Here is a 20575-nt window from a genome sequence, read left to right as displayed (position 1 = left end):
CATTGTTATTTTGTTATATTTGGTACATTTTTCCAGATCATTTGATATTTTCAAGACATTCCGGTTTCGAGATATAGCGATGGAATCAAATATCCCCGGGATCAATAATCCTCATTTTCCCCTATAAAAAAAACAAAGAAGTTTTTTTCCGGGAAACAAAGAAGATGGTCTGATAAACATTTTATATTAGCCAGAAAGACCTCATAGCTCTACTAGGCTGAGAGAGAAAGTAAAGAAAAAACAACTGGTTGCAAAAACAGGAAATTGCCACATTTAAGCATAGAGCATAGAGAGACCGAGACGGAAATCTTATGATAGACACATAAAAGCTAAAAAAAAACACGCGACACAAGCGACTCGAAAACAAGACGACACATAAACATATAAACAACATATAAAACAAAAAAAAATGTAAAGAAAAAAATCACGAAAAGTACCACCACTTGAGAAACAGCAATGGAAAGAAAGCTAGATAAGAAGAAAACTTGATATCCGAACAGTTCGGAGCAAAAACTTACAACGTGCTTGAGGCCAGATTGGTGTCCTCGTGCTTCAGCTGCCCGTCCAGTGCCAGGCCCCACTTGTCCTTGTTGTTGGCCAACAGGGGCGTCAGCGTGAACACCTTGGACAGGGTGAATCCGGGCGCCACCTGGCATCCATCCCTGATACACCCACGCGATTAGGTACCAGTTCCGAGTTCCGGCGGTGGGTTGGGGCGTTGTTAATTTTTTGGTTTGGTGATGGTGCCGGAAGTGGGTTTGGTTTTAGATGGTTAAAGTTTTTTTTTGGTGATTTCCGGCCAGGTGCAAGTGTGGTGTTTTTTTTCATATTTTTTTGGTGATGGTGCATCAGTGCAGATTGTACAGGAGATGCAAAACAGCATTTCGGTGTTGTGTTGTCAGGTGTCATTTCGCATTTTTTTTGTTTTGTTTGGAAGAAAATGGGGAAAAAAGAATATTCAATTTAGTTTGATTTTTATCGAATCGGTCAATAATTACATCAGGATGCTGTCCGCTTAGCTGTTTATGTGGGTGTGAAGTAATTGGTGTTCAAAACCGGTGCCGCCGATTTTATCCGGATTCCGATTAAAGGCTGTGTATCGAGCTGTTATTTTCTAATTAAAAAACTAGTATAAATACGGCTATTATCATACATGTTATTCTACTGTGATATCATTCCTGAAAACACGATTTTATAACATTTATAACTGAAAAAATGAATTTTTCCAAAAATAGAAAAAGTTGTCAAAAATTGAAGTGTAGCCTTAAATTACTGATAGTGTAAAATTCGTTCATGTGCACATGTTTATGTTCATTTCTTCCTGCTGAATCGGTAAAAATAGTTTACACTCCATTTAGCTTAAAGCTGCTGCAGCATGCAATTCCCGGGAAAACTGATTGGCACGTTTTTTGGGGGTGTATTTTTTTCTTCTGTCCTGGATCTGCCCGTTCCTAAAAAACCGGGCCACCAGACGGAGGGATCGTGCTAACCGATCGGCCATTGGCACTTTACACGCAAGCTTTCGTGTAATTTTCCAGTATGAGGGAATGTAATCAAAAGAGAAAAAAACCGAAAAGGAAAACTAACCCCTTAACCGACTGTTTACGGTGCAATGATTTCAAATTTTGACACGAACACCAAAAGCTAGCAGAATGGATGGTTTTGGGTTAAATGCTTGAGACCCTTTAATATATGTAGTTCAATGGCATATGCTTAAAGACGAAAATGTGTTAAAAATTTTGATTATCAATCGTATGGCAGTTTTGGGTCAAAGGATTTATTTCCAAGCTTTCATGCTGGTGAAAATTTTCACTTGCTGCAGCAGCAACAACAATCGTTAAACAAAAAGCTAACCCATAAACCTGGAAATCATTGCCGGGCTTTTGATGGATTTAATGATTCATAATCTGGTATCGTAAAAATGCGAGCAGAGCAAAAACGAACTGAAGCTTTCGTTGTCAGTTGATGCGAAAAATCATTCCATTCGGTTCTTTGAGTTTATTTTTCTACAACAATTTTAAATTGAAAATTAAATGAAATCAAACGTTGAAATATGTGCGTAGATTTTCAATCCTATGAAATAAATCATCAAATATTTTTTATAATCATTATGTGACGACTACCGAAAAAAAAATGCAGTTCAAGAAACGGTCAGAATGAAATCGATACGAACTATTTCAGAGGCTTCTGATTGATCATCAAGTGTTTAAACGAGAACACTGAATGATAGGTTTCAATTCGCCGAAAAATGTGGCTTGATAGTCATAATGTTTCATTTCAATAATAATCATGATATTATCATTTCAATCTCATTCGCCGCATTATTATTCATGAAGCAACTTTTTAAATTTGCCTCGTAAATAATATCACACTAAACTGAATTAAAGTTGAACCTTTTGAAACTTGCTTCTTCTTCGAGTTTTTTTGTGAAGAATTTGTTAAAATCCAACAAAACAGCTTCAGACGATGAGATTAAAGAAACAATTATAAGACAGATAAAAATGTTTCGAAGCAATTGCGAGCTAAACGACTCTTTTGATTAGAACAAAACAAAAATCCAATCAGCAGCAAATTGATTTTGGAATTTCCGGATAGTGCAGCCGCAGGTGGCTTCAGAGAGTTTCCGTCGATACCTAGCAATAGAAAATGACTGCACCATAAGACCACATGTAGGCTAACAGATTAGAAAGCTTTTACCGAGTAAGTCATCGCTTGAACAGGTGTGGTTTTTTGCTTGCTTATCTCGACCAGGTTTGATTGGAATTCTAATCAAATGTCCGAAAGATGAAAGCTTGCAGTGTTATCTAGCGTTGGTTTTTCTTACAGTTTAAAAAGGTTACCAGTTCAATGAGATAAGATGAAAACGAGCTGACTTCCTGATAGGTTTATGCTCAAGAATGAATAAGAAAAAATAAATCAATCCTTGGCTCTATAGAGCTTTTCAATAATTGGAAACCAATTGTAATTTGTGAATTTTAAGTACCAAATACCTTTGAAATTTCAACTAGATTCAACTAGATAGAATAGATTCTCAAACTTTATTGCAAAATACAAACGGAAACAAAAATAAAAAGTGAGCTCCACGAGCTTATGATGGAACTAAAAAACATCTTTCTTGATTTAATTCTTTTCTGGAAAATCATTTTGAGCAGATAAAAAAGATGAAAATATTTAAAGATACAAATACAATTTTTAACAATTTAATAAAATTAACTGCAGCAAATTTGTTCAAATACAAAGGGTCAAAAAGCGTGTTCTAAAACCTCTTAAAATCAGAAATCTAAATCTGAATCTGAAATCTGAATCTGAAATCTGAATCTAAAATCTGAATCTGAAATCTGAATCTGAAATCTGAATCTGAAATCTGAATCTGAAATCTGAATCTGAAATCTGAATCTGAAATCTGAATCTGAAATCTGAATCTGAAATCTGAATCTGAAATCTGAATCTGAAATCTGAATCTGAAATCTGAATCTGAAATCTGAATCTGAAATCTGAATCTGAAATATGAATCTGAAATCTGAATCTGAAATCTGAAATCTGAATCTGAAATCTGAATCTGAAATCTGAATCTGAAATCTGAATCTGAAATCTGAATCTGAAATCTGAATCTGAAATCTGAATCTGAAATCTGAATCTGAAATCTGAATCTGAAATCTGAATCTGAAATCTGAATCTGAATCTGAATCTGAAATCTGAATCTGAAATCTGAATCTGAAATCTGAATCTGAAATCTGAATCTGAAATCTGAATCTGAAATCTGAATCTGAAATCTGAATCTGAAATCTGAATCTGAAATCTGAAATCTGAATCTGAAATCTGAAACTGAAATCTGAATCCGAAATCTGAATCTGAGATCTGCATCTGAAAAACGAATCTGAAATCTGAATCTGAAATCTGAATCTGAAATCTGAATCTGAAATCTGAAATCTGAATCTGAAATCTGAATCTGAAATCTGAATCTGAAATCTGAATCTGAAATCTGAATCTGAAATCTGAATCTGAATCTGAAATCTGAATCTGAAATCTGAATCTGAAATCTGAATCTGAAATCTGAATCTGAAATCTGAATCTGAAATCTGAATCTGAATCTGAAATCTGAATCTGAAATCTGAAATCTGAATCTGAAATCTGAATCTGAAATCTGAATCTGAAATCTGAATCTGAAATCTGAATCTGAAATCTGAATGTGAAATCTGAATGTGAAATCTGAATGTGAAATCTGAATCTGAAATCTGAATCTGAAATCTGAAATCTGAAATCTGAAATCTGAGTCTGAAATCTGAAATCTGAAATCTGAAATCTGAAATCTGAAATCTGAAATCTGTAATCTGAAATCTGAAATCTGAAATCTGAAATCTGAAATCTGAAATCTGAAATCTGAAATCTGAAATCTGAAATCTGAAATCTGAAATCTGAAATCTGAAATCTGAAATCTGAAATCTGAAATCTGAAATCTGAAATCTGAAATCTGAAATCTGAAATCTGAAATCTGAAATCTGAAATCTGAAATCTGAAATCTGAAATCTGAAATCTGAAATCTGAAATCTGAAATCTGAAATCTGAAATCTGAAATCTGAAATCTGAAATCTGAAATCTGAATCTGAAATCTGAAATCTGAAACCTGAATCTGAAATCTGAATCTGAAATCTGGATCTGAAATCTGAATCTGAAAATCTCGATTTGAAACCTTTAATCTAAATCTGAATCAGAATTTGAAATCAGAATCTGAAATTTAAATCAGGAACATAAATTTAAAAATGAAATCTTAAAATCTCATTTGAAACTGAATCTGAAATTGAGTATAAAATCCTGAAATGGAATCTGAATCTGAAATTAAAAACATGTTTTGAAAACGATATACTTTGAAGAGATTAAGCCTCCCCAAGTTCTTCAGAGTGGCTCCAGAGAGTTTTTTTTTAAACCTTTGAACGGTTAGGGTAAATGTACCCGACCTTGGCACCTAAGGCAGGGTTTACCCTTTTTTCGACATTCCTACCTTCCTGTTGAGTGTACCATATAACATCCTTTGAAGAATTTACTTGCTAACTTGCTTAGATTTCAACAAAAATATGTTTTCTCTATGGAACTTTCATTAATTTGAGTAAAATGTATGCAAAGTACTCACTGCGGTGCTCCAATTACTTGGCCGCCGTACCGATTGTTTGCCGTTTCGATGATCCGATTCTTGGCCACCAGCAATGTGCAGTAGATCTTTACCAACAATGCTCAATTGACAGTTAACAGAATCATTGGCTATTCTGAATATAAGGCCACTGACAGAATGACGTCAGCTGAGCGTAAAGTTCTATGCCACGATGGAACACCGGACTTCACTCATACAACAAAAAGGCTTTTGAAAACATTGATAGAATTTGGTTGAAAGGGAAGCACAAAATAAGCTTTCATTTCAAAAAGTCGGGAGTCCAGGAATTCCGCAATGCGATTGCGACACATAGGGTTATTTTCACTACCAAACAACTGTCTTCATATTGTGGAGTTTGGCTTCAATAAGTAAGAAATTGAAAAATTCCTTGAATGGTATTTAAAAATTTTGCCCTTTTGAATTTGTTAGCTGAGATTATGAGCTTCTAGCAAAAGCCATCTCGAATGCGCGGGGTGTTGCGCAGTGGTTTGACACGCCGAATAGATGTTAGAATGTAAACCTAGCTAAAACAGTTTTTTTAATTCGACTCACATCAAGTATTTTAAGGAATAATTGGAAGGCAAACGATATTTTCCTGAACTTCCAACTTCTGTTTCCATAAAAAAAAATTAAAACAAAATTCCAAAAAATTAAATCTGAGTAGGTATATGGTTCCCAAGCAATAGAAAACGATTCCAAAACTCAATTAATTATGTATTTTATATACTAAAGTCATAAATTGCCATCGATTTAACAGTTTTTAGGTAAGAAAAACATCTTAAGTCTTGTGAGATGCTTAATTTAACTTAGTTTTTTTCAATATTTCGAACCACTGTGTTCTGTAGGAGACCACGTGGCTTTTGCTCGGCAGACTGCAATGCAAATGCTGTTCGCACGCATACCAATGTACCTTCGATTCATGGTTCCCAAATAGCGATTTTTGCATTTAAAATGCTTGGATATGACTTTTAGTTAGTCGAATCACTTATGTTCTCCAACTTATTTCGAAGCTTAAGTTGATAGCAACGGTCTTATCATACAACCCAATTAGTATGAAAACATTTGTGTGTAGTTTTAAATGAAGTTTTAGTGAAAACATCAGCCCAAAAATACCTCTTTAATGAACATGTATTTTTTCAAGCTTCCAACACTGGTGGTGTATTTCGATTGAAGTTGCATGCCAAGAAAAGGAACAAAATTAGTTTAAAATTTTTATTCAAAACCTAAATTTATATTCTCTCTTTAGTCTTTCTAATATTTTTTGATTTTTTGCCGAGTTTAACTGTAAGCATGAGTATTTATTGCAAATTTTTCAAATGAATGCCCGCGTTTGAAAGCGCATGTGAATTTAACAGTTGCACTAGAAGTGAGTTCATCTGATTAAGGAATCATCATCTGAAAAAATTAACTTCTTTATTAAAGTACAAACAATTCGGTTTACAAAGATTTGAAACAAATTATTCTCTTCGCAATGAAAATGTAATCAAAATTTGTTAAGCTCAATTTGGACCTGAAAAACATGAAAAGACATGTTGGCATGCCAAGAAAAGGATCATGCCAAAATAGGGCTCACTTACCCTATAATGAAATGTATTTTTTCGGTTACTTTTTAATTTTTTTTTTAATTTTCAGACTTTTCATCAATGCAGAAAGAGTCTGTTATGAATCGTGGCTCCAGAGAGCTGTTTTGGATTTTTTCTAAGATAAAGAAGTGAATATTTCTAAGTCTGAATCTTAAATCAAGGCTCGAGAGAGTGATTCTTTAAAAACTCATAAACGTTATTTTTGAATGCTTTTTATGTTTTAGCGATTACTTTTTAAATTTATTAGATTTTGAGACTGTTGAATGATATTTCTATATGAGTCTGTAAAGAACCGTGGCTCCAGAGAGCTGCTTTAGAACTTTTTTGTTAGAATTTTTCTAAGTTGGTATTGAAGTTCATTTGTTCAAACCGTCCAACGCAGAAAACTCTAAGAAAAGGAGTGCCTCACTAGAAGTAATAAGCATTAAAATTCATTATGCAGGGAAAGAAAAGAAAAACCGCCTTGAATGAGCTCAACCGAGTGTGAAACTTTTTAATCAATGCCGTAATTGATGAGTACACAAACGGAGGTGTGTGTGTGCTGGAAAAAGTCTCAATCCAGGGGCCATAGCTTACAAACCAGGTGAAGTTCCGGCATAGGAGAAAAAATGAGAGAAAAAAAAAGTAATAAAAAAGAGGTGAAACTGGTTAGAAAAATTTGCATTTGCCCGCACTCATTCCCGGGCACAGTTTAGCCTTCCTGGCTGTAGCAGCAGCAACAGGTTAAAGACTTCCGTTTGCTTCCTCGTGGATCCTGTCGAGGGATTTAGTTAACTACGTCTTCAGCGTTCTGACTTTGTTGCAACTTTGCTACTTGCGAGCGTGTTCGGTTCAAAATGAATTTCATCCCCAGGCAGTGGAAGAATGCGAGATGTGATGGAGGGTATTTCCCTTTGCTTATATTTTATCTAGGTTAGTAACGCCGTAATGCACTTTTTCAAAGTTAGTGGTAGTTTGATGCTGATGAAAGTTGCAAAAGATCCATCTGTCTGTGTTTGATGAAACTTGGAATCGGGTATCAAGGGAAGAAGGAAAAACGGGATGGTGCATCAAGGTACGACCGATCTGTAACTAACGTATAGTAGCTTTCTTTAGTATTAGCTACAGAGTGGCACCTGGCAACAACTAACTGGTCTCGGTGCGCAATTCCATCGGGAGTTTTCCGAACAAGACAATTTAGAATTGCAGCGGAATGGAAGAGTAAAACGAGAAAAAAAGGAACTAATGTCTTACGTTATCGTACTGGAGGCCAGGTTCGTGTCCTGATGCTTCAGCTGACCGTCCAGGGCCAGACCTCGTTTGTGTTTGTTGTACTTCAGCAGCGGCTTCACGGCAAAGGTACGGGACATGGTAAAACCCGGCCCAATGGAACAATCTCTGGATGATTGCGAGATGGAATTAATGTGAGATGGTAATGGTAAGGCAGATGGAGGAACAGGAAATGCACTCAACGCTTATATTGAATTTAACCAGTTCAATCCGCCAGGTAGTGTTTTTTTTTTTCAACTCGAAAAGTAAACCTATCCGTGAAAAGCATATCAAAATCCAGGTTCTCACAAAGTTTTCGCATAATGAATGTAACAAAACTAAAGAGAAGGAATTCGAAAGAGCAAATCTGAGTAATTCCGATAAATATCACAATCTATCACAATGGCATCTGAATTGCAAACTTGAATTCTTTAAGAAATCTTCACGTGTTTTTTTTTCAGTGATTTGTATCATTTTGGCTGAAACCTACTTGAACTTACCGGTTTTTATTTTAAATATTTACTTAGTTTTTTAAGTTAATTTACCGAATCATGATCAAAATTAACACTATGAGATCTAAAAGAGAAATCCGGAACAACCGTAGAAGCAATAAACCTGAGAAAATTTATATGATCCAGTTGCTCTTAGAGAACGATTAACTTTAAGTTATAACATCTTTTTGGTATTGATTTTTTTATATATGTTGGTAATCCACCATGGGTGCACGGATTCACCGCAGTTTCTGCCAAAGTATGGGTTCACATACATTCCTTAGATTATTAGGTTCGACAAATCTCCAATGCAGCGCGCCACCATACCCGGACCCCATGGCTTCGTATGAACTGTTATGTGGTGAATGTATTGCGTGTGTTGATGTAGGTATATTTTAGAAGAACGAATCAATCAGATGGGCTAGTTTACTTACAGGTATTCCGGCATCCGTGTATATACCTGGCCAGCTGGCAACTGATTGAACATTCCAATTACCTACATAGTCAGTTATATAATGAAACACATCTTACCTGTTGGCCTGCTTATGGGATTCGAACCCAAAAGTTTTTCTTGCCGATACCGGGAATAGAACCCAGTACGCCTGGCGTACCAATACCAGACTCGCGCCAGCCTATCCACTAGACCACTTCGGCGCTAACATAACGTCTTTTTGGAATTGATATTGAAAAAATCTTAAGGAAGGTACGCAGTTTGAAAATTAAATTGATTGACTAGAAAAAATTAAGATAAAAGACTTTTTGTTTCAAAATTGGTATCTGTGTGATAAAGATTCAAAGTCGACTTTTATTTTCAAAAATCATCCTAGTGGAACCTCTAAACATGATTGACATGTTAGCATCATAAAAAAAGTTGATTCTTCACACTCTAATCTAATATTTTGAGGCTAAGCTCCCAAATTCTCAGACATAATGCAATTTAAGGATAGCCTGATAAGCTTAAGCAAGTTCTCTTTTGGAAACAAAGCACAAGAATTTTTGAAAATGGTCTGTCAAGTTTATCTTAGAGACCTCTGAGAAGACTTATTTAATATGAAATCTAATTAAGCATGAATCAGCAATCAGTTAAAAAATCTTATCACTATATTGAAACCCCGAGCAAATTTTATGGTTTTGTTTATCTACTGTTCAAATTTTCTAATTCACAAAAGTAAATCTTCTACCACAGCTTCGATAGCTTGGACATTTGGAAATCATAAAAATTTTCATTTTTGTGGATATAATGAGAAACTCGAAGTTAAATTTTTCAAAAAAAATTCTCTTCTAGAAAATGTGATAATGGAATAAATTAGGTATCCAAGAACTAGATTTATGAAGAAAAAATCCTTCAAATTGACACAATCTTACTCTGACCTGTACATCCAAAGCTAACCCTTACCAATCAGTTCGACCAGACCGAACTAAACGCCATGAACTTGATTTCGAGATAATTGAGTTCAAAGTTCTCAGCCCTACCAATTGGTACCATTTCATAAGAACCTGACCTGTGCAAAATTTCAGCTCACTCGGTGCCTCAAAGAACTCAATGTTTCGGTTTTTAACTATTTGAAAATCGGAAAAATCGAAAATTTTATTTTGTGCGACATGGTTTGAAAATGCTTAAAACATTTAAATCTGATTAAATTTATGTTTTCGACCGTTATTGGTGTTTTATTGTAATATTGGCTATTTTTCGGTCTAGGGATTCAATCAAACAACTTAGTTTTTGAAATGCCCGACGTTTCGACCATTTTTGGTGGTCTTTCTCAAGGGAATTATCTGTCCGTTGTTATTGTCAATTTAGTTTTTGTCCAACGTTTAGGAGTTGGAGCCAATATTACAATAAAATTTAAATCTGATGTTATCTCGAAAAAAAAATGACAAAAAATTGCCACTTAGTAGCCTAGGAATAGGCGCTTTATAAACAGCACCCAACGAACGAGTATGACTGATTGGCATTTTCCATAGTGCCAAAGTAAACCAAGTCATTCAATTTTAAAATAAAAAATATTTTAGATTTTATCTTACCGGTTGTGTTCTAAACGATAGCGCGAAATAAAAGTAAGCTTCATTTTTTATTAACCCTTCGTTTCATTAAGTTACAAATTTGCAACAATTAATGTATGAAAAAAGTGAATAATCGTATTTTATTTTAATTTTTTTTTTCTTGATGTACACATCATTTCCAACTGTTTTAAATGATTTATATGGGAAAATAAAAAATCATGAAATGAAGGGTTAAATGTTAAAAATCCTACCATTCCATAAGGAAATTTGAAAAACAATATTCAATTGACTCAGTTCGGTCTGACTGAAAGAAATTCTATTCAAATGCTGACAATCCGAAAAATTAGATGCGATATTTAAATTCTTAACGAGCCGAAGAACAGTATCGAATCGAAAAAACCGAAGATTATTCTGCATGAAAACAATTTTCTTGACCCAAACAGTGTTTTTTTTTTAATAAAAATAATAATAACTTGGAAAAGTGCCATGATTTTCATAGGGTAGATAGTTTATAATGTTTTGCCTACGCTGCAATCCAATTTTTTTTTTCACTTTGGAGTTCAGTTCAGTCTGATCAAATCCCGACCATATATCAAAATGTGAGCTTTCAACCTGAAATCTCGTTTAAAATATTTTTTCTTAATTTACTGAATCTGATTTCTTATGATTGTTGATCAAAATCGCAATTCTAATTCTGGATTCAAAATCAGAATCATGCTTCTAAATATTATTCATTTTAACCGATTCACGATTGCAAAATTTGCATAGAAAAATCTCTATTTTGATTGTAAAGTTTTTATTTTCCGATTTTTGAACTTAAATCTAAATTCCAAGTATGTTCATGTATTACGCAGGCAACTTGCTTATGATTAAGGTGATTTGCCAATCGAGTGCCAATAGGGTGATTTGTAAATCGTTGCTCCCTGGCCCATCGTTGCACAGGATGTAAAAAATTCAGCAGTCTTACAACTTTTTCTAAAAATAATACTGAATTAAGTTAATAGGAATGTTTATTGATAAAATGAGCCTTTTTACAATATTTTTTGCTGTAAAACATTAAGATTCCTTACATGACAAATAAGGTTTTATGTCAGAACAAAACATTTTTCATAAAATTTCTTTATGAAACGTTTGTGGGCCAATTTTCACAACATGATTTTCAGAAAAAAAAAAGGATCCATAAATAACTAGAGAAAATATGGGATTGTGCAACATGTGGTCCGTTCAATTCCCTCCAGCCCCATTGTTGTATATTAGTCCGCTGCAAGCTTCGAATGAAAATTCAAATTTTTTAAACCTCCCATAGCTTTGGTTGGTTGTTTTTACTGCAATAAAATTTTTGAAAGCGATTCATTGATCCCTGAATCAGTGCGACGAGTTTTGATTTTGTAAGGAAGTTTGTAATGGAAATCAACACTTTTCATCCAAATTTACCACAGATATACTGAAAAATAAAAAAAAAACATAACTTTGGAATTTTTAAATATTTTTTGGTTCTTGCAGTACATTTCATGTTAAAATATCACAAACCTAAAATGTATCCTAGAAATTATATTCGATGTGATACATAACAAAATAAATATTCTTTAATTTAAGCGTATTTGACTGCTAATTTCAAAGCTTTTTAACAGTATGATGAAAATAATAAATTGCAAAAAAATTGCTTTGCATAGATTATTGATTCAATAGATTTAGTTACATAACCTTCGAAAAAAAATTTCATGAAATTATTTAAAGCTCCAGCAAACACAGCCCGCAATGTTGCAATACTTTTCAATGGACTCAGATTTTATATTTTGAAATGGTTATAACTTTTCCATGAAATACTTAGTTTCTATTTATGGTGGCAAAATGAAATTTAATAATATGGAAAATGAATAAATAAAGACAAATTTCTTTTGAAGCTTATTTGAATTTCTTGGATGATTGAATATTCAAAAATTTCTTCGTCCATGCAAATTTTCACTGAACTAAAAAGCGTAATGCTTTTTCAGGAATCAACCAAATCATCTCAAATTTTACACTTGGTAACCCAAAAGACATCGAAAAAACATATGGGAGCAAAAAGTCAATTTTTAGAGCGGACTTTTGGCCATACATTTATTTTTTACCAGGCCGAATAACTAAACGCATGATAAGATGTGATAGTTCATCGATTCTGTGCAACTGAAAAAGTCGAATTGTCTTTTAATATGACATTTTTTTTGTTTTTGCTAAATGAGTGAATATTACTATTACTATTAAACTAGTAATTTTTCACTCAGGATTTTCATATTGTTTGCACTCAAGGAACTTCATGTTAATTTACAATAATTCAACTTTAATTCAAAGACACGTCATATTTCCATACAAATTTGACTACCGTTTATTCATGCGTTGAGTTCATTTTAAGGTTTTAAATTGATATTCAATATGTAAAAACCGATCAACTTCCAAGTGAATCCTAAAGCAATTATTTCATAAAATAATTGAATGAGGGTAAAATGCCCAGATATTTAATACATAATTAAGCCCGGATTTTGCCCGGATTTATTCACTTTTTTGTAAAATTCACCATGTTATTTATGTGTCCAAAACGAAATTTTCTGAAAAAGTTTTATAAAATTAACCATGAAAGGTTTTTTGGAAGCCTAAAATACGATTAAAAATCTGCTGATGAGTTTCGACAAAACAAAATTTTCGTGTTTTTGTTGGTTTTTCTTGAATAATTTTTGGGTTTCTACCAAATTTGCCTGGATATTGCCCGGATTTTTGATCGAAAATTCATGAATCAAATGTCTGGATTATTCCAGGTTTTTTAATAAAATAGCTTGGGTTTGTAAGATCCGGATACGTGCCGAAAAAATTCTGGCAATTTATGGTAGAACATACATAAAAAAAGCTCAATACTTGGTAACGAAGGTCAACTAACACTCAACTCAGATGGTTTCGGTCCAATGCAGCGGCAGATTTCAGTTTCTAATAAACTTTCACGTAAGCTAAGCGCTTCTCCCCGTCAAATCGGGAGCTTCGTGTTTTTTTTAAATATTTTGAGTATGAATTTCCCCATTGTACATCAGACGGACAACCCCCCTTAAAAGGCGCCATCTCCAAATTGCTTTGCAAGAGAACTAGAAGTTTTTATAATAAGCTTCCGTAACAAAAATCAGCTGCTTCGATCTTATGATGACTGAGCCTTTAGAAAGCTTTCAAAATGTTTAACAATTGGAATAAAAACAGACAACATAAGGCACGACATTAAATTTGCCTGTGGCACGAATGGGCACGAAAAGTTGTTTTTAATGATTTTTTTAAATTTTATATAATTTTTTCGAAAACTTTAACTTTTGGATATTGTTGACCAATCAAATACAATCGACAAAAAAATCGAGTGAATTGACTGAAAAACAGCATACAAACCAAAATCATGGGCTTAGCTGTGCAACGATTGGCAAATTACTCTAGTTACTCAAATATTTATCTCAAATTGACACTTTTATGATTAGTAAGAAAGATCTAATCAAATGGATAAGAGCGCTTTCCCAAATTAACTAAATTAGCAAAAGGATCCATATCGCAATTTTTATATGTTTTGAAAATCAGAAACTTCATACTCGTATCGCGATGATTATCAGACATGGGAATACGATATCTTTAACTTGATATAGAATTTTAATTTTGGGAACTGAAACAGAATTTGGTTTTGACCAATTGAATGTTTCAAAAATTTTGAAAAAAATCAGGAATCGACCTGAGATTATGATTATCAAATTTAATTAATCACTTAACAAAATTTGATGAGGAAAATAAGATTTTATGCCTACACAGAATGACAAAAATATTACCGTGCTTTTTAAAAATGCTTCAAAATCATAACCTTGTTCAAAAATTAATCACCACCTGAACAACAAGTAACAATTTACTGAGCTTTGGCAAAAAAAACTGAATTAAATTCTGTCTTTTAAAAAAAAATCAATATTGGCTCGAAATTTCTCGAATAATAAATAAAAAAATACGGAAAAACGAGATTTAAAATTCCCCCACAGAAAAAAATAAAAATTTTTAGAGAGGTACATGTGTAAAAGTTTTTCAAAAAGTGTCGAAAAAATCAACTATTTTCAAATAGGTATTCAACATTGACTTTAAATGTGTTTTTCGTTTACATTACCATTCTTGAAAATTTCAGGAAGTATGATGATATCTGTTTCGTGGTACCTCACATAAAAATATTTTTCTTCTTCGAAGAAATCAGGTTGAATATTTTAATTGGGGCATCATATCTCATAATTAAACATTGCTTGATTGATTGATTGATGGCAGCAGAATGTTAATTGAGAGGAAAGTGAAAATTCAATTATCCAATTCTAAGAAGATTTGAGTTATTATTGCAACGAATCAGAATGAATGGTTAATTACTTCCACTGATTAACAGTGATGGAACCCATATACTGTTTTCTTTTCACAGCCGCTTCCAATTTTATGCTACGGAAAAAAACGTATGCTGCCTATATAGTTCAGGCAGATGATGCTAGTATTTTCACAAATTATTTGAATTTCTATAGTTATTTTTGGATCAGAACATACTGCGTCTAATCTAAGTAAATTTTCCATTTTAACAAAGAAGAACAAAGAACAAAATAATCAGACAGAAAGTTAATTTATCAAAAGGTTAGCTAAATTGACGGAAACACTACGAATAATGCGTTTTACTCGGGATGACAGATAGCACAGACCTGTTGATTTATTCTTGAATGGAAGATCAAAGATAATGCTTAATTTATATGATTCCATTTCCGGGAACATACCCACAAAGTATGTTCTGGAACATGTAATAATTTCAGGTAGTAAATCTTGCAATCAAGAAAGGACTTTTTACTGGGAAAATTTATGCTTTGCACAGAAATAAATTTTCTCATGAAGTTAGTACCTACCAAGGATTAGGGAAAATTTTCCCCATAATGCGAAACCGGAGGGTGGTGGGATTAAAAAAGGTCCCGGATCCGGAAACAGCACAGACGTCCCGACAAAAGCCAACGATGTATTACAATTTTATAGAGATTAAACTCCATTTCATCGACGAGGGTAAAATCTGTCTAGCCTGAATTCCGGAATGATGAACTGTGAACGGAACACGCTAGGATCAACAGTTTTTAAACAGGACTGGAAGAAAAAATACAAATCCATGCTCCTGTCTACTGCCGGCGAAATTTTTTCACGTTTTTCAGTTCCTCGTCAAACATGTCAGGGCAAACAAATTGCTTGTATCGACATGCTGTCGTGGGAGATTGCCCAGGAGCTAGTAAAATTGATTTTCCGGTTTTAATTTTTCGCTAGCTTTCTGGCTACCTTCCAAAAATGTACTTCTACCGCAAGCTTTCGTTTCAGCATTTTTAGAAAACCTGTCGTCAAGCTTCTGAAATGCTAACGTGAAGCAGTTTTGAAACGATGAAAAGATTGAAAAATGTTAAATAACAAAATAAAAATAAATTGAACGATTCACATGAATTGATTAACTGAATGTTACGATTCTGTTTAATATTTCAAAATGCATAATCAGACTTCAAATTCAGATTTTATATTCAGATTCCAGGTTCAGATTTCAGATTAAGATTTCAGATTTCAGATTTCAGATTTCAGATTCAGATTCAGATTCACATTCAGATTCAGATTTCAGATTCAGATTTCAGATTTTAGATTTCAGATTTCAGATTTCAGATTTCAGATTTCAGATTTCAGATTCAGATTCAGATTTCAGATTTCAGATTCAGATTTCAGATTCAGATTTCAGATTCAGATTTCAGATTTCAGATTCAGATTCAGATTTCAGATTCAGATTTCAGATTCAGATTTCAGATTCAGATTTCAGATTCAGAATTCAGATTCAGATTTCAGATTTCAGATTCAGATTTCAGATTCAGATTTCAAATTCAGATTTCAGATTCAGATTTCAGATTCAGATTTCAGATTCAGATTTCAGATTCAGATTTCAGATTCAGATTTCAGATTCAGATTTCAGATTCAGATTTCAGATTCAGATTTCAGATTCAGATTTCAGATTCAGATTTCAGATTCAGATTTCAGATTCAGATTTCAGATTCAGATTTCAGATTCAGATTTCAGATTCAGATTTCAGATTCAGATTTCAGATTCAGATTTCAGATTCAGATTTCAGATTCAGATTTCAGATTCAGATTTCAGATTCAGATTTCAGATTCAGATTTCAGATTCAGATTTCAGATTCAGATTTCAGATTCAGATTTCAGATTCAGATTTCAGATTCAGATTTCAGATTCAGATTTCAGATTCAGATTTCAGATTCAGATTTCAGATTCAGATTTCAGATTCAGATTTCAGATTCAGATTTCAGATTCAGATTTCAGATTCAGATTTCAGATTCAGATTTCAGATTCAGATTTCAGATTCAGATTTCAGATTCAGATTTCAGATTCAGATTTCAGATTCAGATTTCAGATTCAGATTTCAGATTCAGATTCAAGGACTAATAAAATCGTGTACACGAGTGGCGATTCCCGCTCGTCTACGATTTTTACCCGTAAAGGTTCGCCAAAGCGCGAGCAGGCTGTGAAAAAAAATCCCTCAGGTTCGCGAACCATAGGAAACACGAGCGAGGCAGTCCAACCAACAGACGATTCTTTTGGATTTTGAATCCTGTCTCGCTCGTGGAAATCGTAACATACATGAAAATTTTTCCCCGCGATTTTGGCTCACGAACCATTTAGCGAAAAGGTTCATGAACTTTTTTTGGAAGGGAACGCGTGGTTGTTCGATTTTCTTCCGTAGGCAGGCTGTGCGTCTCTTCAGGTACGCGTACGGGTAATAAATTGTGCTTCAAGCAGCAGCAGGAAGTTCTTCATTTTCCACTGTTCTTGCAATTATTGTATGGAATATTTCTGTTTTATTTTTAAGTTTATTAAAAAAATTTTTTTTTGATAACTTACAGCGTTTTAAGATTAACGAAACTCTTAATATTAAATCAAATTCATTCTGCCATGTCAACTCCTGGGTGGTCATTTGAATTAAACAAAGCTTTTTGACAAAATAATGGATTAGAATGGACACAAGAAGGCCCTAATAATGATCTTTAACAACCGTTTAAGGAATAAATAATCAAATCAAATCTTAGAGCCTTACAATTTCATTCAAATCACTACATTTCTGAAGTAGAGGTTGAGTGTAAAATTCCATAGCTGATTTTTAAATTTGGAAAAGACAACCTCGATTCCATATGTAAAGTTTCAATAAGAAAACACACATGATTATTTTGGATTAAAGTGAATATCATAAAAAATTGATAAATTAATTCAATAATAATAATAATAAAGAAGAGTTTTCTAGTAATTTTTCTTTTAAAAAAAACTTTCTTGATGGGTTTTGGCTTGAGGGATACAAATATCTACGGAAACTTGCTTTTTCACCACCTTATTCACATGCCCCTTAAAGGATGAAGAAATAATGAAACCCTTAGTTCCAACGGCTTTTGCAAAGAATTGAATTCTTTTTAACTTATAAGAAGACGAAACAATTTTCCAAGAAGAGAAAAAAACCCGAATTATAAGAGTGCGTACTTTATTTTGTCAAAGCGAAAACGGACTTTGACCACAATAACGGGACGGTAGTTTTTAAATATTACAATAAATTCATGTTATTCTCAATTCAAATCTTTTTAAATGAGTATGATACTCAATCATGCCTGGACATTCAATACAAAATTTTGGAACAGTCCGGGACGGCCCGGTTGGCTAGATTTCATTGAAAAATGCCCGGATTTTGCCCGGTTATATTCACTTTATTTGAAAAATCAAAATAACAAACTCCTCCAAAACGGATTTTTTTTGAGAAAAAATAATCATGAAAGGTGTTTTGGATCTTGAAGTACGATTCAAAACCTGTCGATAAGTTCTGATGAACAAAAAAGTTTTTTTGCCCAGATAATGCTCGGATTTATGGACATTTTTGAAATTAATTGCCCGAATTTTGCTAGGTTTTAATTTAAATTTGCCCGGTTTGTCTGGCTCGGAAACGCGTCAAGCAAAAAAACTAGATATCTTGTATTTGGTCCGCAAAGAGTTAACATTGAAATTCTTAATTATCTTAATGGTTTTCCCTTGCTTTCAAAACTTCATCGCACGGTTAATGCCTCCTTTTTTCTGCCATGACATGAAATTTGAAATTCCAAACTTATATAACTTCCTCAATTTGAACTTCGGTAGAAACAAAGGGGATACAATTAAGATGCCGAAGTAGCACATTTCTAGATTGGACTTGTATTTTTTTTTATCCTTCCCCCACCCCATACATCTTTATAGGATGCGGAGGAACTTTTTATCCTTCGGATAATCAAATCAATATTTTTTCTATCTGTTACTGGGCCAGATTGCATCCTTTCGAAACTCTATATACAAATTTGCCAAATTTGACGTTGTTTAATATCAGAAAGGACAAACTTCAATTCACAAATTATATACATCGTTTCAATTTACAACATTGTAAATTATTTTCAAGAAATTGTTATGGAAACTTTGAAAAATCGACTTATTTCATCTGTCCACGTGTTGCATTTGGCGCAAACAACAACCATGTGGAGACAAAATAACGAAACGGAAAACACGACCATCAAGTGTGCAATGCGTTTTCCAGTTTGGTTCACGAACCAGAATCGCGAGGTTCGCGAGGGTTTCTGCCACGGCTCGCTCACGATTTTCTGGCGATCGGATTCCCCTTGAAAAAAATCCCCTACAATCACGTGTTTGCTGAGTCGCGAACCTACTGTGGTCAGAACTTTTGTGAACTACGCGCGGTTTTGTTTCTTGGCTGCTCCGATTTGAATACGATTTTTTTAGTCCTTGTTCAGATTTCAGATTCAGATTTCAGATTCAGATTTCAGATTCAGATTTCAGATTCAGATTTCAGATTCAGATTTCAGATTCAGATTTCAGATTCAGATTTCAGATTCAGATTTCAGATTCAGATTTCAGATTCAGATTTCAGATTCAGATTTCAGATTCAGATTTCAGATTCAGATTTCAGATTCAGATTTCAGATTCAGATTTCAGATTCAGATTTCAGATTCTCATTTCAGATTCAGAATTCAGATTCAGATTTCAAATTCAGCATTCATCAGATTTCAGAATGAAATTTCATGTGAAGACTAAGATTTTAGATTCTGATTTGACATTCAGATTTCAGATTCAAATTTCAGATTCGGATTTCAGATTCAGATTTTAGAATCAGATTTCAGATTCAGATTTCAGATTTCAGATTTCAGATTTCAGATTCAGATTTCAGATTTCAGATTTCAGATTCAGATTTAAGATTCAGATTTCAGATTCAGATTTCAGATTCAGATTTCAGATTCAGATTTCAGATTCAGGTTTCAGATTCAGATTTCAGATTCAGATTTCAGATTCAGATTTCAGATTCAGATTTCAGATTCAGATTTCAGATTCAGATTTCAGATTCAGATTTCAGATTCAGATTTCAGATTCAGATTTCAGATTCAGATTTCAGATTCAGATTTCAGATTCAGATTTCAGATTCAGATTTCAGATTCAGATTTCAGATTCAGATTTCAGATTCAGATTTCAGATTCAGATTTCAGATTCAGATTTCAGATTCAGATTTCAGATTCAGATTTCAGATTCAGATTTCAGATTCAGATTTCAGATTCAGATTTCAGATTCAGATTTCAGATTCAGATTTCAGATTCAGATTTCAGATTCAGATTTCAGATTCAGATTTCAGATTCAGATTTCAGATTCAGATTTCAGATTCAGATTTCAGATTCAGATTTCAGATTCAGATTTCAGATTCAGATTTCAGATTCAGATTTCAGATTCAGATTTCAGATTCAGATTTCAGATTCAGATTTCAGATTCAGATTTCAGATTCAGATTTCAGATTCAGATTTCAGATTCAGATTTCAGATTCAGATTTCAGATTCAGATTTCAGATTCAGATTTCAGATTCAGATTTCAGATTCAGATTTCAGATTCAGATTTCAGATTCAGATTTCAGATTCAGATTTCAGATTCAGATTTCAGATTCAGATTTCAGATTCAGATTTCAGATTCAGATTTCAGATTCAGATTTCAGATTCAGATTTC

The 20575-nt window shown here is 33.4% G+C and overlaps 1 protein-coding gene across 2 annotated transcripts in view; it reads right to left on the bottom strand.

Annotated features, from left to right (window-relative positions):
• Positions 1 to 499: 499 nt before the first annotated feature.
• Positions 500 to 20575, bottom strand: part of LOC129743617 (beta-arrestin-2) — a 214303-nt gene continuing 194227 nt past the window's right edge. For both annotated transcript variants that reach the window (XM_055735696.1, XM_055735695.1), the window contains exon 7: positions 500 to 662. In XM_055735696.1, coding sequence (XP_055591671.1) covers positions 515 to 662 — 148 coding nt within the window. In that variant the 3' untranslated portion in view covers positions 500 to 514. The remainder of the gene's footprint in view (positions 663 to 20575) is intronic.

This window comes from Uranotaenia lowii, chromosome 2 (assembly GCF_029784155.1).
Source record: "Uranotaenia lowii strain MFRU-FL chromosome 2, ASM2978415v1, whole genome shotgun sequence".
In the NCBI taxonomy this organism is placed as follows: Eukaryota; Metazoa; Arthropoda; class Insecta; order Diptera; family Culicidae; genus Uranotaenia; species Uranotaenia lowii.
Note: the sequence above shows the minus strand (reverse complement) of the source record. Positions and strands in the feature narration are given on the sequence as shown.